At 53.2% G+C, this 24,482-nt stretch overlaps 1 protein-coding gene across 6 annotated transcripts in view; it reads right to left on the bottom strand.

Annotated features, from left to right (window-relative positions):
• Positions 1-19,916, bottom strand: part of LONRF3 (LON peptidase N-terminal domain and ring finger 3) — a 53,509-nt gene extending 33,593 nt beyond the window's left edge. For 3 of the 6 annotated variants that reach the window (XM_013986381.2, XM_013986383.2, XM_013986382.2), the window contains exons 1-6: positions 18,948-19,916; positions 16,158-16,276; positions 13,513-13,635; positions 9,303-9,458; positions 6,815-7,064; positions 5,938-6,028 (exon numbers count right to left, since the gene is read on the bottom strand). In XM_013986381.2, coding sequence (XP_013841835.1) covers positions 5,938-6,028; positions 6,815-7,064; positions 9,303-9,458; positions 13,513-13,635; positions 16,158-16,276; positions 18,948-19,758 — 1,550 coding nt within the window. In that variant the 5' untranslated portion in view covers positions 19,759-19,916. The remainder of the gene's footprint in view (positions 1-5,937; positions 6,029-6,814; positions 7,065-9,302; positions 9,459-13,512; positions 13,636-16,157; positions 16,277-18,947) is intronic. The other 3 variants (XM_013986385.2, XM_013986386.1, XM_003135348.5) reach the window with 1 other exon arrangement.

Raw genomic sequence — 24,482 nt, 5'->3', positions numbered from 1 at the left:
GGGCTGTGGGGGAGGGAGTCGTGGAAGTGGCAGATGGGCGACAATAGTTTTGGGTTTTTTTGTTGTTTTTTTTATTTTGTTTTGTTTTGTTTTTTGGTTTTTTAGAACCACACCTGCAGCATATGGAAGGTCCCAGGCTAGGGGTCTAATCGGAGCTGCAGCTGCCGGCCTATGCCACAGCCAAGGCAATGCAGGATCCAAGCCGTGTCTATGACCTACACTGCAGCTCACAGCAACACCAGATCCCCAACCCACTGAGTGAGGCCAGGGATCGAACCCGTGTCCTCATGGATACTAGTTGGATTTGTTTTTGCTGAGCCACAACGGGAACTCCTGGGCAGCAATGCTTTATTTCTTGGGCTGAGACAGGTGTCACGAGTACCTATTTTACAATATTTTGTTAAGAGAATACATTCATATCTTTGCGTATTTTTCCACAGTGTATATTTCATAATTTGAAATGTTTTTCAAAATTGTGATTTGCAGGCTGATTTGGGGAACCACTGCTGGGATCTAACTACCAGAAGCAGCCAAACCAGACTCATTTGCTCAGTCATTTGAGACCTATGAATTTGGATGCTTTTTATACATTATTTGATGACATGAATGATGAAGACTGATTGATGAATCGGTTATCTCCAAAACGACTTTTCCCGAGAATTTTTAAGTTTGGCATTTTGTTCATTTAAGAATGTTACTCCACATGCAAATAATAATGATCTAGCTGACCAACTGATTGCAATAAATACTCACATTTAATGAACAGATGAATGAGACAGACACAAGAGGATACAGCAACTCTTAGCAACAAGAGCTATGATTAAGAAGCCCCTGATCAGGAGTTCCCTTCATGGCTCAGCAGTTAACAAACCCAATTAGGGTCCATGAGGATGCAGGTTTGATCCCTGACCTCGCTCAGTGGGTTGAGGATCTGGCATTGCCATGAGCTATGGTGTAGGTCACAGACTTGGCTCGGATCTGGCGTTGCTGTGGCTGTGGTGTAGGCTGGTGGCTGCAGCTCCAATTAGGCCCCTAGCCTGGGAACTTCTGTATGTTGCAGGTGTGGCCCTAAAAAGTAAAAAAAAAAAAAAAATCCCACAAACAGGGATGCTGCCACAGATGCAGCATAATTATTGCTTTAAAATAATTCAAGGTTCAGATGCTTAAAATATATAATCTTGCAATATTCAATCCACTCAGGTTGACCAAGTAAAGTGACTGGGAAAAGATGGAATATATTTCTCTTGCTGGCTGGATTGTGCAATATTTTTTTTTTTCTTTAATTTTTTTTTTTTTTAGTCTTTTTGTCTTTTCTAGGGCTGCTCATGTGGCATATGGAGGTTCCCAGGCTAGGGGTCGAATTGGAGCTGTAGCCGCCAGCCTACACTAGAGCCACAGCAACGCGGGATCCGAGCTGCATCTGCAACCTACACCAGAGCTCAGGGCAACACCGGATCCTTACCCCACTGAGCAGGGCCAGGGATTGAACCCACAACCTCATGGTTCCTAGTCAAATTCGTTAACCACTGCGCCATGGTGGGAGCTCCACGTGCAGTATTGTTTTTCATATACATTATCTTTATACAGTAATAGGCCATAATTAGGATTAGCTCCATTTTTCTATTGAGGCAATTAAAACGCAGACAAATTAGCTTGCCAAGGTCACACCGCTAGCTAGTAAGCCGCAGGGCTTGGGATGTGAAGTCACATCTGACCCCCAAGCCCATCCTCCTTCTCCACTATGTGACACGACCACGACTGTGTACACATCTCTAGAACAAACACCATCCAGGTACCGGGAGATGCACACAGCCACACACACCCTCTTCTCCTTCCTCTTTCTCTCCCTTCCCTCTCCCCACAGCGAGAGAGAGAGAGAGAGAGAGAGAGAGAGAGAGAGAGAGAGAGAAAACTATAGATAGATAGTTAGATAGATAGATAGATAGATAGATAGATAGAGCTAGAAATAGACGTATACTCAAATTCTTCTCCCTTTTATTTACCAACTTTAGGTAATGATTTTGGAAAATACTTCAGGGAGGCATTTATACATCAGAGTGGGGCCAGATTTTCTCACAAGAAAGCATTTTACAGTGTCACAGCGATGGAGTAAACAATAGTAATAATAAATGCTTTCAGTTAGATGTCAGCCCGGATAAAATGTTTGGCTTGTCTGGAAATAGCTATCTTTTCCCGGCAGTTACATCCTTGTATTGTGCTCTTTTGCTGCTATCAAAAGAGCAAAGAGGGACGAGGAAGAGGAGGGAGGGGGTGGGGCGGGGGGAGGGAAAGAGGGAGAGGGAGGAAGAAGGAGGGCTGACACCTTAACACCCAGCTACTTGAGCAGCAAGAACTGGGTTAAATATAAAGCTTTTCGTTTCAATTGACAAAGAGGTCACTGGGCCATTAGGTAACTGGTTCAAATATCAAACATTCCTGCTCTACATTTCAAAATAGCCTTGTCATCCCAAAGGTGCGTCTCCACAGCAGCCCCAGAGGTGGCCCCCGGGGCTAGGGTATGGGGAGTGGGTCGATCTTAAGGGATGATGTGCACTCACTGAGGATGGAGGGGCAGAGTTCTGAGTTGTTGGAATCCGAGAGCAACTGGCATCAGCAGAGCTCTCCCAATCCACGATCCACGGGAGGCTAGAGAGTATCTCAACAGCGCACCCTCCACTGCTGGTCCCGTTCACTCTCCCCACCCTTCTCCCTGGGGAATCTATAAGCTGCTTCTGATTTTATCTCTAGAATCAGAACCGATAAATTCACTCTAACTTGTCTTCTACCAACGCAGCACCACCGGACTGGATTTCATTCGAGACACCTGCACGCAAGGTACAAACGTCTAGGATCAAGACTCAGCAGATAGTGTGAAAATATCTCTCCCCTTCAAAGACACAGAAGAGCCATACAGAACCTAATAGTAAACCTAATGACAACTAGAAAATGAAGACCCCTAAAAGAGAGGTGGAAACAGGAACTTTTTCTTTTCTTTATTTTCTTTTATTTATTTTGTCTTTTTAGGGCCGCACCCGCGGCATATGGAGGCTCCCAGCTATGCCACAGCCATAGCAACTCGGGATCCGAGCCATGTCTTCGACCTACACCACAGCTCATGGCAACCCCAGATCCTTAATCCCCTGAGCGAGGTCAGGGATCGAACCTGTGTCCTCGTGGATACTAGTCAGATTCATTTCTGCTGAGCCACGATGGGAACTCCAGGAACTTTTTCGAGACTGCACTAATTCGAGCTAAAGCACATATGTGAAATGGCCTCTGTCAACATGTGGTCTCTGACTTGGAGACAAACACTGCTGGAAGGGGAACTATATGCTCCTGAACTAGGGCTACAGTTTTAAGAGGCTTGAGATCAGAAATGTTCTCTAGACTCAGCAGGTTTCTTCTCATCACAAAGCAGCTAGAGCCCCCCATGCCCGTAACGTACCAGCCCATACAATAGCTACTCCAAGCAAAGAGGAGGTTTTGCTTTGAAGTCTCATTTAAAACAGAGGGGAGGATAAGGGAAATAACGGTGTTTAAACTCAGAGCAAGCAAACTAGAAGAGGGTCTTATCCTCTTAGCGTTTATTTCTTGGACCAAATTTCTAACCCTTCTCTGAAGCCCCCTGTTGAGATTAGGGCCAAACAAGATGAAAGGGAGAAGTCAGAGGAAAAGGAACAAAAGAACTTCAACCTCAGGATTCTTAGTCCTCAGGGAAAACACAAACAGGATGGGTCTGTGTCTTTGATTCTGCATCCCCTGGATGCCGGGAGGGATGGCAAGGAGGATACGTACACAATGACCAAGGCTTTCTGAGTGAGCTGAATCTCGTCTATCAAAATGTCACATCTGAGAGCCACAATGGCGTTACCTGCGGAGGCCACTGCTCTGCTTGGAAGCAGCGTTTCTCCATCTCACACCTTGGCTCTGGCACGACCCACCTGCTATGCTGTTGTGAGGGGGAGAGGGAGGCGGTAAAAGGGAACTGGCTATATAGCCCAGTTTACCCTCGCCCACTCCAGCTAAAACTCCCACGGCACATTCGTCACCAAGTCTGTCTGAGCTTATGAGCAAATCTGACAACTCTACTTTTTTTTTTTTTTAAGAGAAAGAAAAAGCACATGTTTCGGTAACGGATGCCTTTCTCATTTTTATTCAGAGGTCCAGAAAGGCCATTTTGAGTACAAATGCATGGGATTGAGCTGGAAGGCCTCTGTGCTTATCAAGGGCAGGAAACACCTGAGGAGCCTCTGTTGGCTGGATCTGCCTGTGTGGTGGACTGAAAGATTTTTCTTGACATCTCTTCTCTTGGCTCAAACATCTTAACAACTTTTGTGCAAATATCTCAGCCTCCTTTTAACCCTCTCTTGGGGTGGCGGGGGTGGGGGTGGGGGAAGGAACATTTGAGAATCTCCTGAAAGCCGTAGACTTTGTCCTAGAAAACACACAACACACACACACACACACACACACACACACACACACACACACACACACACACCCTTTTACATATAACTTTAGGGAATTCACAGATTCATTGGAATCCATACGGGGAACCCTTCAGGGGTCCATGGACCTTAAGTCAAAGAACCTCTAGTCTAGAAAAAAGTTAACATCTATTGAGTACTGACTATAGGGCAGGTACCATTCTAAATGTCTGAAATCATTTTTCTCAATGAATCATAACCCCATAGAGCAGGTACTACTGTTCTCTCTTTTATGGATGAGGAAACAGTGGCAGAGAAAGTTACTTGCTCCAGGTCAAGTGGCCAGTAAGTGGCAGAGCCTGGGTGGGTTGAAACCCAGGCCATCTGGCTTTGGAGCATCTCCTCTTAGCCATAAAGTCACAGCTGCGAAATGAAACAAAGGAAAGTAATTTTTTGTCACACAGACCATGACGGTGGCCACTTCCTCCATGTGTGTTGGAGGGCAAGGGTGGGCAGGCATGTGTCTAATTGGCCTCTCCAGAGACCTGAGACAGTAGAGATGATGTGGCACCAGGTGGGGGAAAGATGCCCAGCCAAGTAGTACATACATGCCCACTACTAACTACTCTTCATGGCCCAGGACAAAAAACATCGTCAGGGCCTCTCCTTGGCTTCTAAAGACTAGGCCTGTGGTATTGAGATCAGCTCTTGAGCTTTGAGATCTTGAGCTAGTTGCCAGTTGAGATTAGTTCCAGGGTCGCCACCTTAAATAATATTGAGTACGTACTGTATGGCAGGTACTATTCTCAATGCCCCTGGACGAGGGGCCAGGAAAGCAATGCAAGTGTGAGAGGAGGGCTGGTGTAAGGCAATGGGCGAGGGAGGGGCCATGGCCAACGGGAGAGTGCCTGTTCTACTGCAGAACATTCATCTTTAACGCCAACCCCCAAATCCCATACAGGCCTCCCAAAAAGATATCCGGCCCGTGGGCCATCCGTTTATGGCCTCTGAGTAGACAGTTTTCTTCCTGCTCTCTAGGTGTTTCCAAGTCAAGAGTGTGGAGAAAGGGAGTTCCCGTCGTGGCACAGAGGAACCAAAACTGACCAGCATCCATGAGGATGCAGGTTTGATCCCTCACCCCGCTCAGTGGGTTAAGGATCCAGGATGGCCATGAGCTGTGGTGTCGGTCACAAACGTGGTTCGGATCCTGTGCTGCTGTGGCTGTGGCGGAGGCCAGCAGCAGTAGCTCCAATTCAACCCCTAGCCTGGGAACTTCCATATGCTGAGAGTCCAGCCCTAAAAAGACAAAAAAAAAAAAAAAATGCAGAGAATGCAATCTGTAAGCAAGGGACACCAGGCAGCCTGTGTGATGGGTCACTGTTGTGATTTGCATTTTGTTAGAACCACGCTTTCCTGTGCTAACCTACCCAGCAGTAGGTCAGCAGCAGAGAGGTCCAGACACCAGAGAGGAAGAAGCCTCGGGGAGTGAGTGACAGTACGCATCACATACCTCATACAGAGGGAGCATTCAAGGTCAGAGGCGTCAAAGGATGCGAGCGGAACACTGAGAGCAGGTGTGGCCCCCGGATCAGCGGGAGGGTCTGTGATTTAGAAAGCAGAAGTCAGAGGTGAACTAAGCTTGGTTTCACAGATGGGACTTCTGAGGCAAAAGAACCCAATTATTTTTTTAGTCAGCCACACTCACCACCTCCCAGAGAGTTCGTGGCCACCTGAGCCATTGAGAACGGGGTGCCCTGAAATAGGCACATGTAGGTTGCCAGAAGCCTCACAGAGAGAGATGTGCCAGTCAGGGGCTGTCCGAGAGCCCTGGGGGCTTCATTCAAAGGCAAGAGGCACCTCACTCAGCAAATAGCAGCAGCAGCAGCAGCAGCAGCAGCAGCAAAGTCATGGATGGAGCCAGGACTTCAAAGCTCATCCTGGATCTCAGCACTACCAGCCTCTCTTGGAAGGCTATCAAGCTGCAGCTGCTGCTTCTGAGATGCCAACCCCCGGGAGCACGACTGGGAATGAGCAGAGTGAGGCCCGATCACGTGGCCCTGGCCCTACCTTCCTGGAATGGGGATGGGGGCAGAGAGAGGTTGGCCTGGAAGGAAGGACACCCTCAGGGGCGTGAGATGCCATGACTTCAGGCTGTGCTGGACCATGAGCTTCGGCTTTCCCTTATAATCAGTACCAGGCACAGGAGGATGCCGGGAGCTGTGCCTGCCCTCAGGGACAGCCCCTGGCCAGCCCGGAGGTGGCAGAGCTGAGAGTCTCGGAGCCCCCACGTGGAGGGGGTGTAACCTGCGCGTGCGGGAAGCCCAGGCTTCTCCTCCAAGGCCCCTTCTTCCCCCACCCCCCTCCCAACCCCCGGGCAGAGTCCGCACCTGGCTTAGCGGCCTTATTAGGCACCTCTGGGTCTTGGGGTTCCACCTGGCAGTGCTTCCTTTTCTTCTCCTGACATTTGCCGGTCTTGCTGGAGGCGGCTTGGGGGCAGGCAGCATCTGCCTTCTCCTCCTCCTCCACCCCGTCCTGGTCTTCCATGTCGCTCTGCTGCCCGTGCCCTTGGACTTTAGCCAGGTCCCCCCTGGCTGCGGCCGCCTCCTGACTAGAACAGTGTGGGAGCTCCGGCGTCTCCTGGAGGAAGAAAGACACAAACCATCCGGCTCTACTCGGGACCAACATCGCCCCCTGATATTCCTCCCCACGGGGGACAAAGAGAGAACGCTGCATAGTCCTGATCCTCTTGAGGACACAAAGCTTAACCAAGGGGCCGTTGGGTGGCAGCTTTGGCACTTCTGTCCACAGGGCTCCTGCACCTCCGGGGCAGAGGGGAGGAACATTCCAGGCCAGGACAGAAAGGCGTACTGGGGAGAGAGTCCTTGAGCCACGGTGAGGGGGAGAATGCAAAGTGTGGCACCAGCCCGGCTCCTCTCCAAACCCAGACCCCAGCCACCACCTGAAGGAAGCAAGGCATGCAGCGAGGGGAGATCCTGCGCCACACCCAGCGGCCAAAGAACTTTCGGTAAGGTTCTAGCACAGCTGTGTTCACAGGCCTGCCGAGTTCCCTCACGCTCCAGAGCGAAATGTTACAACGGGTCCAATGAACCAGGGACAAAATCAGTCCTTTCACTAAATTTTGGGTGACAAGTCTGAAAAAGAGATAGATCATTTGGCAAAACAATGTCTCTTGCCTTTTAAAGAATTTTTTGTCCAGGAGAAGGAGCGAGAAAAAAAAAGCCAATGACAAGGTATCTACGCAGATTTACCTGGAGAATCCCTCTCTCCGTCCACAGCGCATGGGTCAAAAGGCTCATGCTGCTTTCTCCCCTCCAACTCCAACAACACCACAAATTGATGGAGAGATGAAAAATGGGGAACATAGAATTGGGCAAAAACAATGAGATGAAGAGAAAAAGGATGTGCGTTTTCTGAGTTGCTAGCCTAGGGAGCTCAGGGTTTTTCAGCTCTATGGCAATGCTGCATCCTCATCTTTCCAAACCCCAGGCATTGTCTAAACAGCCCGCTGCTTTGCAAGGCAAAGTTTGAGTGGAAACCCAATCTCCACTCCCCAGCTGGGTCACACGGGAAAGCCAGGGGCGCTGCTTTTCTTCATGTCAGACCGAGCTGCAATCAGAAGTCACTCCAGGCACTTGGGTTCAGTATTCGTGTTCTCAGTCTGCTTTTTTTTTTTTTTTTTTTTTGCTTTTTAGGGCCTCACCCGTGGCACATGGAAGTTCCCAGGCTAGGGATGGAATGGGAGCTGCAGCTGCCGGTCTAGGCCACAGCCACAGCCACACAGGATCCAAGTCACGTCTGTGACCTACACCACAGTTCATGGCAATGCCAGATCCTTAACCCACGGAGCAGGGCCAGGGAACAAACCCTCATCCTTGTGGATATTAGCCAGGTTCGTTACTGCTGAGCCGCAACGGGAACGCCTCAATCCTGTAATATTGATCTCAAACAAGTACTGAGATGCACTAGGGATGCTTTGATTTCAGGAGATACTCTAAGTTCTGCCCCCCCCCACACACACACACTTTTGGAGTCAGGCACACCTGCATTTTATTCATTCTCTCGAGCAGGGAAAGCAGCCCAGGAAATAGAAGAGTCTCACCTGCCAGGGAATCCAAAAAGCCAAGGAGACCCCGGGGCTCACACACAGGGTCAGAACACAGGGCACGGATGGAGGGGAGGCAACTGCCCCAAGGTGCCTAGACCTTCAGAGCTCGAGTCCGCCTTCTGGTCTGCGCTTCTGAGCCCAGCTTCCATCCACATGCCCTCTGCTGGGAAAGCCAGTGCCTGAAGCCCATCGTCTTCAGACTCAAATACCTATCTTCCTCCTAGGAACCGAACACTTCCTATATCGCTACCCTCTTCCTGGCTACAAACAAGTAGTGGAAGTCTACTTATGTGCAAGGCACGGTGCAGGACTATGAAATTACTTCCACTTGGGGATCAAACGGAGCTGTCTTTGCACAAGGAACTCAGCTGGTGCTCAAAGAGCAAACAAAAAGCAGGAAAGGAGGGGCTGTCAGGCCCTCTTCCCAGGCTCCTAAGCTGATAAAGCCACCCGATTGAATGGCTTTAGGGGAAGCGGGCCAGTTCCATTCTAGTTCTGTCAAACCTCTCCCTCAGCTCCCTCTGACCAAGAACTGAAAAACTGAACAGAATAAATCATAAACCCTGGGACCTTGCCTGAAATCCAGTTTTATCTTAAGGAAATAACCTTCTAGCAAAGAACACGGCCCCGGGCCACTCCGTTTCTTCCTTCTCAGGAACAACGTAGGAGGGGTAGGGCTCACTCCCCATGTTTGCCCACAAAACAGCCAAACAAAACATCCCGAGCAAGCTGGGTGAGTGGAGTTTTACCTGTGACGACTTTGGTAGATTATGGCTGGTGCCTTCAGTAGCCATTGACTCTACTTGTTCCTTTAATCTAGGGTGAGGTGCCAACAACTTCAGGATATCAGGAGAATGTTTCTGAGAATCCCCCGGGAATGATGGTGAAAAGAAACTAAGGAGAAGCTATGACATAAAACAGAAGACTTCACCACTTCAGTTTCTACAGGTGCTCAGGTGAAGGGCGGGGAGAGGAGGGGAGCAGGGCACAGCTTGCAGGGCCAAACTCCAGGCAGGAAGCCTTGGACCAGAGACCCCGACACAGGGAGGCAGGAGTTCTCACTCTAGCACCTTGGAATTGCCTGGGGAGCTTATGCAAAGTCCAGGCTCCAAGTTCTCACGACTCACTCCCCCAGGTCTGAAGTGCTCCCCGGGTCGGGAGTCTGGATTTGGAAAAGGCACTGCAGGTGCCCCACTCCAGGGCGCCCCTTCCTTCCAAGGATCTGCAGTGGGATTTCAGAACCTATCTAGAAGGAAGAGACAGGGGTGAAGACAGGAGAGAAACATCAGCTGGGGGACCTGGAGTCACAGCCGAGACACCCCCCGGGGTAGAAGTCTACCGGTGTCATGGAGGTTCCTTGATAATTCTTTCCTGTTTGCCTGTCCATCTTCTCCCTCCTTCCCTGACCATCAGCCCTGGATCTTGAATCCCTTCAGCAGGGAAGTGCTAGGGAAAGCAGAACCTAACCTTCTTCCCTCTTCTCCCAGCCTCTCCTCCCACTTCTCCCCCCAGAGGAAGTCAGGTAACTTCAAGGACTTGGGCTGGGCAGGTTCCAGTCTCTGGCCAGTCTCCTTTGCAATTGGATAAGCTGAGGGCGGTGTGGAGGCGGGGGTAGAAGACCCAGAAGGGACTGGAAGCAAAGAGGTGGGGTCTAATAGAGGCTGCACCACTAGCCCCCCACATCCTTGCTTCGACCCCTCTGAAAGCACCTGTTATCAACATACCTGCGTATCTATTGTGTGTACACGTAACACAAGAAGGCTGGACACTTGCTTCTAAAAACACAGGCACATGTTTACAGCTGAGACCCATTAAAGGGCGCTCCCTTCCTTGCTCAGGGTCATCATAGTCAGGGTATTAACTGATCAGGAGACTCCGACTGAAACTCCCACCAAACTCCCTCTGCTATGATTTGTTCCCTTGCTGGCCCCCAGCAGGTCCTTCACGATGTTCCTTCTGATGCCAGCGCTTCCCACGTAGCCCAACCCTGCTGAGCTTTCAAGGCCCAGCTCCAGGGCTACCTGCCCCTACTCTGGCAGGCTCCCTGATCTCTCCCGTCCTTCGGGGTTCTCCACGGCACCCTAATAGAGCGCCTTACACTGCACAGTCTCGAATTAGCCTCAAAGCGTGCCTTTCTCCCTACACAGATGGCCAGCTTGTGGCGGGCCCATGACAGCTGTCCAATAAACACTCATCGCACCGGATGGAACTGAATGAAGACATTAGCCACCCCTGGAACCAGGTGGAGGCTGGGGGTTCAGGCCCAAAGTCCTCAGGCAGATGCCCGTTTCCTTCCAGCTCTAGGTGGGCAGTAAAGGAGGGAAGTGGGGAGGTACCTGCGGTGCCCAGGGCCGCAACTGCCAGCTGTCAGAGGCCCCTCCTCCACGGGAGCCAGAGCTGGCCCTCAAAAGCCCTCCCAAGTCGCCTACTAGGACCAAGCCACTCCGGAAGCAGCCTGCCAGGAATTCTCCCCAAAAGAGCAGCAGCAGCCACACGGCAGGCCAAGGTCCAAGGACAGAAGGGCAGCGGGCGGTGGGAGCGGAAGAGAGGCGGGGAGGGCAACTCAAAGGAAACACAGCAGAAGGAACGGCAACACTGAGCTCCTTTCCTGCCCAAGTAATCACTCTGGGCCTTCTCAGAGGCTTTGGAAAACAAAAGCTGGGGTCAACTCTCGTCACAGCCATCATTCCACAGACAAATGGAAGTCAATTCCATTTGAGTGTCAGCCTAAAGCCTCCAATGGGTCAAGAGGGCAAAAAAAAGAATGGGAGGTAAAAACAAACATTACAAAGAAACCCAGGAGTTCCCGTCATGGCTCAGTGGTAATGAACCTGACTAGTATCCATGAGGACATGGGTTCAATCCCTGGCCTCGCTCAGTGGGTTAAGGATCCGGCATTGCTATGAGCTGTGGTGTAGGTCACAGATATGGCTCAGATCCCAAATTGCTGTGGCTGTGGTGTAGGCTGGCAGTTGAAGCTCTGATTCGACCCCTAGTGTGGGAACTTTCATATGCCATGGGTGCAGCCGCCCCCCAAAAAAAAACAAAAACAAAAAAAACCCAGACCTGTCAGTGGCTGAGGCAGCTAATTAATGCCAAGTGAACTTGAACCATCTCTGTCTCATCCTTAGCCCTGGAATGGGAATAGTGCAGTAAGTGAGCTCAGCGGATGGTCCTCGGAGTTCTTAAGTAACTGCCCTGCCCTCACCACACCCAGTGGAAATCTGCCTCTACGGTCTCACCCTGACCTCAGACCTCCGGACCACTCGTCACAGGCAAATGCTTGTTTGTATTGTTTGGCATTCGTATTACACTATTTAAAAATGCCAAGACCGTAAGGTCCTGGAGGACTGAGACTGTGGCTTATGCCTCTTTGGGCTCCAGCGCTTAGCACAGCATCTCACCCGGCCCCGTTGAGGCAACCGTGGCAGTGACACTAGCTGGTCTATAAAAGCGGGCTGGAAAGAGGAGTCAGCCCAACTGATGATAGCAGAGCCTCTCAGGCCAAGTGGGAAATGGACAAATGAGAGTGAAGAAACCACTCGCCCCCTGCCCCAACATCTGCCTCTGTTGGCCTTTACACACTCTGTCCCCAAGAGTCAAAGTTCTTCTAACCACCTTTGTCCATCCATCCCAGAACTGGATAACCCCATTGCTACTCTCCCCTCAGCCCAGCAGCCACTGCCGAGACGCCTGACGTGGCCCCCCAGGATGGCAGGACGGTGCGGCCACTCACAGGGAAGATCTGGAAGCAGGTGGAGGCTGCCAGTCACTAGGTGAGTGACCTCAGGAAAGTCACTCACCTCAGCTTCCTCATCTGCCTCATCTGTAACATGAGAATAATAATAGTGCCTGCTCTCATAGGGATATTGTGGGGATTAAATTATCGTCCCCATAATGGCCATAGCACCGTGCCTGGTGCATAGGAAATGCTCAATAAATGTTAATTATCATTATTAATACTCACACGATGGGCCACAGTAAAGATTTGGGAAAGGATCCACAGCTTGGAGCAATTCTTTGCCACCAACTTCCCAGAAAAGAAACTTTCCATGAGAGGCCCACCTTCCAGAGCTGGGCTTCTCCTACTTCATTGATTTTGCTGAAGATTCCTTTCTGGAGCCTTCAGACACCAGCCCTTTGTCTTCTTCCCTTTCTTCATCCAGTGCTCTGCCAAACTACACCGGGACAGAAGCATTTGGGGTGCAGTGGGGCATGGGGAGAGCAGAGGCCACCACTGACTGTCAGCATGCAACTTCCAGGCCGATTAGCCAGACACTGTGACAGCACATTGCAGAACTTTAAGCAACGAAGTCCAAGAACTGAGGATGCTTGAGCCTTCAGTGCTCAGTATTTCATGCAATTAAAAAAAAAAAAATAACAACGATGTTCTCCCAGGACTAAAGAGTTGGAGTGACTGGACTATAGTGTAATGGTCCACAACTTCTATTTGTGAGATAGTGTATGTGTTTTATCTTTAGCAAAGGAGCTGAAGGTTGGCGTTCTGCATAGGGCACTGCAGGTGGGGACCAACATCCCTTCTGGGGAGCTGGCTGCCCTGTGTGGCTGGCGAAGCTGCGACTTAGCCAAAGGAAAGTTCAACAACTGCAGGCACCCTCACATCTAGGACCTCTCGCCAACAACAAGCATCTCCTCGGTGAGCCTCCATCCTCGCCTTGATGTATTTGGTTTTGTTTCGTTTTGTTTGTTTTCCCACTGAAAACCCACACCCTGAGTCAAAGAAGCAAGAACATTCCTCACAGGCTCCTATAAGAGGTAGGACCTGCTCAATGCAATTGACCATGACAAAAGGATGGTGCTTTTGGGCCAGCGGTTGGCACTCGTGTCTCACTCCTGTCCCCTCAACCCAGGAAGCCACCCACTCAGGACCCCCAATCCTGGGGAGGAGTCAGTTCCCTCACTCCCTGCCCTAGAGGAGACGGAGAGGTGGGAACTCACCCTTTGGGCTTCAGCTCTTGCTCTTTTGTTCTTCCCATCGAGGGACACACAATATAGAAACTCCCTTAGTGCTTCCTCCACCTTGCCTAGGGTGGCTAAGGCTTGTGCTTTTCTGAAGTGTGCCTGAAAGAGAACAGGAGCATTCAATCCCATTTTGACCCAACTCGACGCTGCTATCACTGCTAATATGAGATAAATACTTCATGGGTATTCACTGACGTGTGAAGGGTTTTAAAAGGACTATCTCTCTCTCTCTCTCTCTCTCTCTCTCTTTTTTTTTTTTTTTTTTTTTTTTTTGCCACACACCAAGTCCTTAATCACTAGGCCACCAGGGAACTCCTAAAAGGACTATCTTATCTACAGACCTGTAATGTGGGCAAGTGTTCTGAAGCCCTTTTTTTTCTGTTTTTTGGGGAATTTTTTTTTTTTTTTTGGTCTTTTTCGCCTTTTCTAGGGCCGCTCCTGCGGCATATGGAGGTTCCCAGGCTAGGGGTCTAATCAGAGCTATAGCTGCTGGCCTACACCATAGCCACAGCAGTGCCAGATCCGAGCCATGTCTGCAACCTACACCACAGCTCACGACAATGCCGGATCTTTAACCCACTGAGCGAGGCCAGGGATCGAAACTGCAACCTCATGGTTCCTAGTTGGATTCATTTCCGCTGCGCCACAACAGGAACTCCCTGAAGCCCTTTTTTTTTGTTTGTTTTTGTTTTTGTTTTTAGGGCCGCACCCGTGGCACATGGAGGTTCCCAGGCTAGGAGTTGAATCGGAGCTGTAGCTGCCGGCCTACACCACAGCCACTGCAACACCAGATCTGAACCGCATCTGCAACCTACACCACAGCTCACGACAATGCTGGATGCTTAACTCACTGAGCGAGGCCAGGGACTGAACCTGCGTCCTCATGGATGCTAGTCAGATTCATTTCCACTGAGCCACTACGGGAACTCCTGAAGCCCATTTTTAAGAAAGATAAAACTGAGACCCAGAGAAGTGACTTGCCCCAAGTAACCCAGGTGGTAAATTGTGGAAGTAGGGTTTGAGCCTGGGTCTGACTGACCTGAAGCCCTACCTCCCCACCCCCGCCCCACCGTTGCATTGAAGGTCGCACCCAAGATAGCAAGAACCCCCATTTGAGCACATGCTAACCAGCTCTCAGGACCTACCCAGATGGGCCTTTCTGTTATCGAGCCCGTCAAGCAGTCACCTAGTCCACATTACTGAGGGACCGCCTACACGCACTGATCAGTTATAAGCAGCAGCTCAAGTGAGCCAAAGCACGGGGCCTCTCCAAGACCTCAAAGGGAGCTAGTGGCAAAGCAGCCGGCCCTGCAGAGGGCTAACCAGGGGCTGCACAGACGCTTTGACTCCTGTGGGCTCGGCTCACTCCTGCTCCCTCGCCACATCTTGAAAAAGTACAAAGATGGAGCATCCGGGGGAGAGGAAGGAAGGAGAAAAGATGTGGGATAGGCCGTCCTGCAGCTTGGCTTGGAGGCCGCCCCTTCGGGGCTGGCTCCCCACTCCCTTGCCTCCGTGGCTGACGCCAAGTCTAACTTAGTGAAGGAATGATCCAGGTTGAGGCTGCGGGCTCTTCTGAGGTCCTGGGCCTCCCCGTCCAACACACCTCTACAGACCCGGGCACCCTCGGGCTTGGGCTTGGCTACAGGGGCCAGCTGGGATCTGCCTTCTTGAGCAGTGGCCCCTGCTCCAAGCCTCTCGTTGAGCCCCCTACCCTCCTTCTGGAGCTGGATGCAGGGCTTGCCAGGGCTCCTCTGGAGAAAGGCCTGGGGGACATTTCTGGGCATCTGGAGGGAATAAGCGCTGGGAGACTGGAGGGGTGTTTGGGATCTGACCAGTCATACCGAGTAGCCACCCACACGCTCTACCTGCTCAGGGCAGCCAGCTCGCCCCACTGAGAGCTGACCGCCTGCAGGGGATTTTAAGAACCACTGAGGCCTGGCTGGGCAGCTGGAATGCACCTGGGGAGTCAAACTCCTATTTCATACCTCCCATCAATGTTTCCTTCACAGGGAACGTCTCTTTCCCCATCCCATCCCAAAGGGTCCACTGCTTACTTACCCTTGTTTCCCGCCGCACTATCGAGGACGAGGACCCTACCCCTAGGCTCTGGATTTAGGATGCGAGAGGGAAAAGTTGCAAGAAAAGTCCTATGACCCCCCCCCATGTACATCGTTCTAAGTATCTGCATGTATTAGCTCAAGTGATCCTCGCAACAAACCCTGTTCAGCAGATGCTTTGAATACCCCCATTTCATAGATGAGAAGATGAGGCACAGGGAGGTTAAGTAATTTACCCAAGGCCACATAGCTAGTGAAAGGAGCAAAGCTGGGACAAAAACTCAGGCAGTCTGGCTCCCAAGTCCACATTCTGGAGAGTCACAAAGCCCAGGCTGCTCTGCAGGTCCTCAGGTGAAGATCGGACTGGGAAAGAATCCAGCTCCCTTGCAGACCCCTGAGTCACCCTTTGTCGAAGGACCCTCCCCCCAGCTCCTTTGCAGAGCCTTCTGCCTGCTCTGCGAGAGCTCTAGTGCCCCATCCCCATGCACCAGGGAGGCGGGCCCTCCTGCCAACTCCTGTCTACTGTACATTTCCTTCCCAGTGCTCCCTCCCATCCACACTCACCTTAAACCCCATGGGGCGGAGCTTACATGCTATTTCTGCATCATGCAGTGCGTCCTCATGAGACTCCAAGGTGAAATAAATTTGAGACCGGTTGCTATAAAGCAAGTGGTCATTTGGAGCTGCCAGAATGAGAGAAAAAAAAAAACCCTCATTAATGGCCCCCAACACAAAAAAGTGCTAAGTCCTAGATGAGAATGACTCTTGAGCAAAATGTCAAGTTATCTAGGACTCTTATTCCAGGGATCCAAAGCAGTAAACTCAACCTCCAGCCCTAATATTGCCCTGCCTGGGTCGGCGCTCCCCTGACGGTGAAGAAACCATTTTTGCCCTTCCTTCAAGCAGTCCCTTAGAGGGCCCATGGCTTCGGCCATGCATTAGCAACTCTGACATTGCAGAAACTCTGGCGCCCTGCTCCGTGGCCGTGGCTAGCAACTGGCAGCCTGGCTTCTGAGTGAGGTTATCACCCACAAGGAAACAGGCCAGGGAGGAGGGAGAAGGGGTTGGCCAGATGTGACCCTCATCCTGGCCACGAAGACAAATCCAAATCAGTCCCCTGATGACATTAGCAACATCGCTGCCTACAAACCCCAGCTCCTAAGAAGTTTCTCTGAAAAAAAAAAAAAAAAAAACAGAAATGCATTTACAAGCCTCCATCCTCTCATTACAGATGGCCAAATGTGAACCTACAGGGACAAGGCTTCCAGGAATAAAATGAGGCTGGCTCTCCCCAACACTCAATCACTAGACGCCAGGGGCTGGGCGGGCCTTTAGAGACCATCTGGCTCAATCAACCCATTCTTCAGCTGAGGAAAATCAAGCCTAGACAGGGAAAGGCATCTGCTCAAAGCCTAGCTAGCTGGTCGGTGTCATCACTAACAGACCAGACTTTAAATCTGGGGTGGGAGACGGGTTCCTTTTTTTTCTGAAGGGGAGTATAGCACCTAGAATAATAAGAGAGACTGGCCATCTTTCAGCACAAAGATAACTCTTTGTTGGGAAGACCCCTTTCCTGGTAGAAAGGTAAAGTGGTCTTGACATTTTCACCCGGACTCCTCTGGAGGTGCAAGGAAGACTACCCAGGGAAAAGTGGTGGCAGCAGCAAAGACCCATGAGGAGGAGGAAGACAGGAAGGGGCTTCCCTAGCCCTTGGGGGATAGCTGAAAGGTCTCCCTTGGAGACCTGGGCTTAAGTGGCCTCGGCTTGTCTCCTTCATAGTGCCCTGTTCTTCCCCAGGGCCTGGGCACCCCCTTCTGCTGTGAGAACAGGCTTCCTTGTTGTTTCCCCCAGGGGGTCTGCAGAGGGTTCGCTTGGGTGCCTTATTACTTGCTCTTAAGATGTCAGTCAAGAGTTGACAAGTCTCCTCGGTCAGCTCTTTCCTGCAGCACACAGGATGCTCTGCTGGGGCACACGGGATGAGGGGTGGGGGGGGGAGCCCCCCTCCCTCGGGTACCAGTCTTCCCCCCCCCCCCGTCTACCCCGTCCTTCCCCGTCCCCCATTACCTGTTGCCAGCTCTTGTGTTGATTCAACACGTGGAGCCCACTCCCTCCTCCACCCACCAGAGTCGGTCTCCGGGCACCCTCGGATCCCAGAGCCCTGTCTGCCCAGCCCTGTTGCCTCCTCCCCAGCACGCTTCGCCAGACACCGCGCCCCGCCGCCGCCGAGCTCCTGGCAGCCGGCCCGAGCTGGGCAATACTGGCGGCTAGGCTGCCACTTCCTGGGTCCAGACGTGGGGGGTGGGGGGCGGGTGTCGAGGGGGTGCGGCCAGAGGCGCGGAGCTGCCCGCGTCGCCCTTAAGGCCACAAAGCCCACCCATCCCTCAAGCGGCACGGGAAAGTGGGACAGAGGCGGGGCCCCTTGGCAGCCAGCCCACGGTCCCCCGGGATCCCTGAGCTGTCGCCCGGCCGGTCGCCCACTGGGCTGGCGGGCTGGGGTTCCAGGCGAGGGCGCAGGCTGCGGGCGGGCGGGGAGGGAGGGGACATCTATTTCAGCCGAGGATCGTGTGATAGGAAGCGGTGACAATGAGTCACAGGGCAGCGGGGCGCGAGCTCTCCCCCCCCCCCCCCGCACACGCTCGCGGGATGGTTTCCGAGGCGAGCGTGGCCCACTTCGGTTACCTCAGCCGTTACACAATCCCGCCCGCCCGCGCGGAGGAGGGGCCGCCCGGCCCGGGCCGCTCGCGGCCCTTATGCAACCAGTGCTCTCCTGACCTAATTCCACGCCGGACCCACCCCACCGGGAGCCGCGGCCCCGGAAGGGACAACTCCCGGCCGTCACGGCGGCTCCGGGTCGGGCGGGAGAGGCAGACGCAGGCGCCGACCGAACATCTCGGGCTGGCGGGAGCCCAGAAGCCCCGGCGCACTGGCAAGGGTGCGAAGTTCCCTTCCCGGACCGCAAGGTGCGGGCAGGTGTCCGAGGGGCCCAGGAGTGCAGAGGCAGAAGGAGAAGGCGAGCCCGAGAAACAGAGGTGGTGACACGGAGCAAGAGACAGAGTGACAAAGATGCGGAGAGGGAAAAAGCCACGGAAACAGAGTGACACACAAACAGAAGCAGGGACTGAGCGACGCAGAAACACAAAAGCTAACAGGAGACACAGGAAAAGACAAAGAGCAGGGAGACAGACAGAGACCCAGAGAAAGGGCGATGAATCGGCAGCGACGGAGAAAAAGTAGGGGACTGAACTCCAGAAACCCCCTCCCCCACTCCGGGCTCGATCCATCCCCCGGTCCGCGCGCCTTCCTCCGCCCGACCCGCCTCCCATTTCGCGGGTCCCGGCGGCACAGTGGGCTCACCCAGCCTAACTGCCTCGTTGTACTTGAGCAGCGCCGCCTCCACCTGGCGCTCGCGGTACAGCCGGTTGCCCTCGTGCCGGAGTTGCGACGCCCGTGCCGGGCCTGGGAACAACTTGCCGAGGAGGCCGCTCAGCACCACGTTGACCCGCAGCGGCGGCGGCGCCTGCTGCCCAGCCCGCCGGGCCCCGCGCGCCCGCCCGGTGGCCACCATCAACGCGGAGAGCTTGACGCCGCACAGCGCACAGCGCCGGTCGGCTGCCCGCCCGCGTTCCAGGCACAGTTTACAAAAGGTGTGGCCGCAGGACAAGGACACGGGGTCTGAGAGAAATCCATGGCACTTCCGGCACTTGAAGCCGTCCCACACCTCGGTGGCCTCGGCAGCCGTCGCCACCCCCGCGTCTTCCGCCGCCACCGCGCAGCTCACCGCGAGGCTCCCGTCCGGGGGCTCCGGAGCCTCGCCTCGCGGGACGTTCTCGGCCAGGCAGCGCACCAACTGCTCCAGCTGCTCAGCCACCAGCTGCTGCCGCTCTGAGAGCTGTCGGTACACCTCGAGGGCTTCCCGGAGGCGCCCCCCAGACGCCAGGGCATCGGCCTGCTTGAGCAGGACTTTACACTCGGGCGTCGAGGCCCTCGGAGGCTGCTCCTGCCCTGGCGGCCGCGTCGGTAGAGGTGCGGGGCCTTCTCTAGCCGCCTCCGGGTGGGGGCCCGTGTCTCCGCGGGCCGCTGATGCCGCCGGCTCAGCCAGCTCCAAGTTGTTGCTGCCGAGCTCGGCGGGCAAGCTCAGCATCTGCCCAGTCTGAAATGAATCCATAGGGAGAGGGTCACGCGCGGAAAGAGGCGTCTAGGGGCCGGGGACGCGGAGCAGGGAGCGGCGGCTGGAGGGAATCGGGGCTGCCACGGCCGCCGCTCTGCCGCGCGCCGCTCCCCGCCGCGCCTCTGCGAGCTCCATGCCTGCTGCCCCGCGCCGCCTAATAACTGTCTTGTCTCAGCAAAGTGTTATATAAAACGGCACCACGTGATGCGCCGCCACGCTGCTCATTGGCCGGCAGCAGGGCGATTGTTACAAAACCAGACAGTTTTGTAACAGTGTTGCGCTTGCTTCTTTCGGCTTCGCTTTTCTTGGCTTCTTTTTGAGGTTGTTTGTGTTTACACTCCGTCTTATTTCCCCCTTGCAATGTGGTTCCTTTTCGGAAGAGGGGGAGGGAAAAAAAATTAAAACGGCGTCTTCTCTTGCGCTTCTCCGACTCCAAAACCCTACCCCATCCCACCTCCAAACCCGCCAGCAAACAGGTCCCCTCTGCCAGTCGCTCGCTAACGGCCCCCTCCCCGCTCTAGAGGCCGGTACCTCGAGGCGCGCAGTCCACCAGGTCTTCGGAGACGCCGGAGGCTCGCCTTCCCAGGGGCGACGGCGGCTGTCTGCGAAGGGAAGCGGGTTGAGAAGGTCCCCGGGAAGCCCCCCACCCGGGTCCCGGTCCCGGCCCGGCTCCTCACACCCGGAGACCCTGGCCACTTTCCCCAGGGAGTCCCCCAAAGGTAGTGAATGCGGTTATCCGAGGGCGCTGGGTCTCCTGTGCTGGGAGCGACTCGGACCAGGGGGCCAAGCGGGCTCAGCAGTTGGGCGGCGCTCGCCGAGAGGAGAGGGGCGCGCGGAGAAGATGCGCTCGCCAGCTCCGGCCGGGAGGAGGCGGCCCGCACGCCCTGCTTTCTCACCTCTCCGTCCTCCAACGCTGGAACCTGCGCTAGGGCGGGCGGCGGGCGGCCCGCGCCCCCGCTGAAGACGCGCCGGGCCCCGGGGACCACAGGCAGGACGGGCGCGGCCTCGAGAGCAAGGCCTGCTGGGGTCAGTGGGTACTCCGGGGCCACGGGAGAACAGCGGGCGGAAGACCGCAACCCGGAGCACTGCTCGGGAGAAAGTCCGTGAGTCCCCGGCGCACTCCAGCGGCCGGCGCAGCCGCCTCCAGGTTCGCCGCTCCAGAGCGCAGAGCTCTGACACAGGCGCTTCATAGCGGGGGGCTGCGCACCAGCCAAGCCGCAGTGCTTGGCTCATAATGGCTAGGGGCCGCGAGGGTGCCCCGCTTACTTCCAGAAAGCCAATGTGAGCCGCCCACGCTCTGTCTCTCTGCTCACCCCCCACATCGGACAGGAGCCACACGCACAAATAAGCTGACAAGCTCAGAGAACTAAAGGAAGAACGTACTTCTCCCAGGGTCACACCGCTCAGAGCCGGAAGGCGGGGTCTAGGCTTGCCCCGACTCAGTGGGCCTTCGGTCGCAGCGGGCTCTGGGTATTGCTTGGAGGTGTGCCTGGGGCTGCTCCAGAGGCCTGAGGACCTACAATGGGCTCCTGTTGTGGCCATTTCTTAGCTGAGTGACATTGGGCAAATGATCTAAACTCTGGGAGCCATCGTTTTTTGGCTTCTGAATCAGTGTCACGGATGACAAGTTATGTATCAGAGCTGACTACAGGCTCCATCCGGGCTCTGTCTCTTTAGGTCATTAATCCTCCTTGAGTCAACACCAAGGTCCCAGAGAACAGGTACTGTGCAGCCATCCCCAGAGCATCAGTCTGAGACAGGACCAAGGGGAGAGGGTCAGAGAAAGGACCAAGAGAAGAAACAGAGGAACTCAGGATGCAGCCAGGAAGGCACACATAGGAAAACTTGGTGTGCAGCCTGTGAGACTGCAAAACTTGCTGTGAGACTGCAAAACTTGCTGTGAGACTTCGGGCAGGTCATCCCGCAAGGTCTTAGTTTGACAAAGTCTTGGTCCTGATGTCCAAGTGTCCTCTAGTTCGAACCCTGAGTGGCTTCTCTTCTAAGACTAGATGTCATGATACCCAGCTCAACTACTTGAGTACAAAAGACTAGCCCAGATGCTGTGGGTGGTGGTGGCCTGGACAAGGGAGTGAAGTCAGCAATGGTAGCGATGGCCAGGGGTGGCCAGATGGCTGTCCTCTTGGGGAGGGTGGGGCCTGAGGTAGATTTTGAAGATAGGGAAGTCAGGAGACTGGCTAAGAGGTGGAGAGGGCTCTGCCAGGCAGCTGGGGAGAAGCTGGGGCTCCTGCTGACTTGCCATCTGACTAAGGGGAGCTTCTCTCACCCTTCAGTTTCCTGTACTTGAATGGGGTCTAGCTTAGTCCATTTAGACTGCTATAACAAAATACCACAGACTGGGTGGCTTGTAAACAACAAAAATTTATTTTGTACAGAGAAATGTATTTCTGGAGGCTGGGAAGTTCAAGATCAAAGTGCTGACAGATCCCGTGTCTGGTGAGAACCCTCTTCTTCCTGGCTCATAGACAGCTGTCTTTTGGCTGTAAGCTCACATGGTGGAAAGGGGCGAGGATTCTCTCTGGGTCTTCTGTAAGGGCATGAATCCCATTCATGAAAGCTCCTCCTTCATAACCTAATCACCTCCCCAAAGCCCCAAGCTCCAAATACCATCACATCGTGGATCAGGTTTCAACGTATGAATTTTGGCGGTGGTGGGGGACATGCTCAGTCTATAGCAGGGTCCCCAGCATTACCTGTCTGCCCCTTCTGGCACCTGTGAAGAGGGATAGTCTGTGGGGCAGGTAAAGAGATTTCTATGAAAGAGCCATGAGATCGATAATGCTAAAAACCTCTTAATTTAAGAATTTGATATGTAAGTTTTTTGTGTCTTTTTTTGGGGGTGTGCACCCATGGCATATGGAGGTTCCCAGGCTCAGGATCTAATAGAAGCTGTAGCTGTAGCTGCTGCCCTATGCCACCAGAGCAACACCAGATCCAAGCCGCATCTGCAACCTATACCACAGCTCAAGGCAATGCCAGATCCTTAACCCACTGAGCAAGACCTCATGGTTGCTAGTCAGATTCGTTTCCACTGAGGCACGACGGGAACCCCAATAAGTTTTATTAATTTATTTTTCTTTCTTTTTTAAATGGCTATACCTGCAAAACATGGAAGTTCCCGGGCTAGGGATGAAATCAGAGCTACAGCTGCCGGCCTACGCCACAGCCACAGCAACGCCAGATCCAAGCCGTGTCTTCGACCTACACCATAGCTCACAGCAATGCCAGATCCTTAACCCAGTGATCAAGGCCAGGGATTGAACCCACATCCTCATGGACACCATGTCAGGTTCTTAAGCTTCTGAGCCACAACGGGAACTCCCTTTGATAAGTTTTAAAAATAGATATTCGTTACCCCAAATTGTCTTCCAATGCAGATTGGGGATGTGCCTTGCTCCCTGGACCACCTTGACAGGTAAGCATCCCCTGGGTTGGTTGCCCTCACTTGCCTGTCATGGGTGGAGAGGCAAGGAGAAAGCCAAGTCAGGCTGCGGGTTTCTGTCCTGCAGACATGGAGTAGAGATGCTCTCATCAGGTAGTCCCTCTGGGCAGTTGTGAGTGCCCAAGGCTGACCATGAACTTGGGAATGCTAAAACCTGCCAGGGTGATGCAGGGTGCAGTGGTGCAAAAGGCAGCAGCAGACTCCACGCGACTTTTACATTGCACTTTCACATCAGTGCTGCCTGCGGCGTAACACCAGATGGGTTTCTACCGAATACTGGAAAATTTAAACACTGTGCTTTTCTTTTCTTCTTTATTTAAACAAACATTACATTGATATGCCTTTGTGGACCAACTTATAAACCTCCTACTCAAAAGTTCTTCCCTTCTGCCCTTCATAATTGAAGCTCCTCAAGTTCCCATTGTGGCTCAGCAGTAATGAACCTGACTAGTATCCATGAGGACATGGGTTCGATCCCTGAGCTCGCTCCGTGGGTTAAGGACCCGGCATTGCCATGAGCTGTGATGTGGGTCACAGATGCGGCTCGGATCCGGTGTGGCTGTGGCTGTGGTGTAGGCCAGCAGCTGCAGCTCCGACTCGACCCCTAGCCAGGGAACTTCCATGTGCCACAAGTGCGACCCTAAAAAGACAAATAAATAAATAAATAAATAAATATAAAAATAAATAATCGAAGGGAGAAATTGACGACACTTTTTCAGATGCCAACATTCCCTTTAGAGGACCAGGTTCTTCAAACCTCCGTTTATCTTACTGAGATCCCCTCGTAGCTAAGGTTAACCAAGAAAAAGAGCAAGATTTGATCTGCTCCTCCTTTCCAAATGTCTACAGCAAGTTTTCCACCTGGGCTCTGAGGAACCTCTCTGGGGTTCGACTCTAGCTCCTCTCAACCAGGAACCTTGCATCCACCAGTTTCACGTTGCGAGCTTTGGGGGTATGATTCATTGAAGAAAGGTTTTTTTCCCTTCCTTAAAAAGTTTGAAAACCGTGGCAAGGTTCACCTCTTTTAACCTTTTCGTTGAGCATCGTCTATGTACTAGGCACTGTTCTAGGTCCTGGCGATATAGCAAAGCAGCACGTGGTTCCCAGGTCCTCGCTTCCATGTGGCAGCACAGCTTTCCCCACCCCTTCCTGTCCGGGTCTCCCATGCTGACTAGCGGGCAAGGACCAGTGCCTTCTGCTCTCATGTCCTCTTCAGGGGGCAGCATTTGAACAATCATACTGAACATTGCAGTGGACATTC

This window comes from Sus scrofa, chromosome X (genome assembly GCF_000003025.6).
Source record: "Sus scrofa isolate TJ Tabasco breed Duroc chromosome X, Sscrofa11.1, whole genome shotgun sequence".
Lineage (NCBI taxonomy): Eukaryota > Metazoa > Chordata > Mammalia > Artiodactyla > Suidae > Sus > Sus scrofa.
Note: the sequence above shows the minus strand (reverse complement) of the source record. Positions and strands in the feature narration are given on the sequence as shown.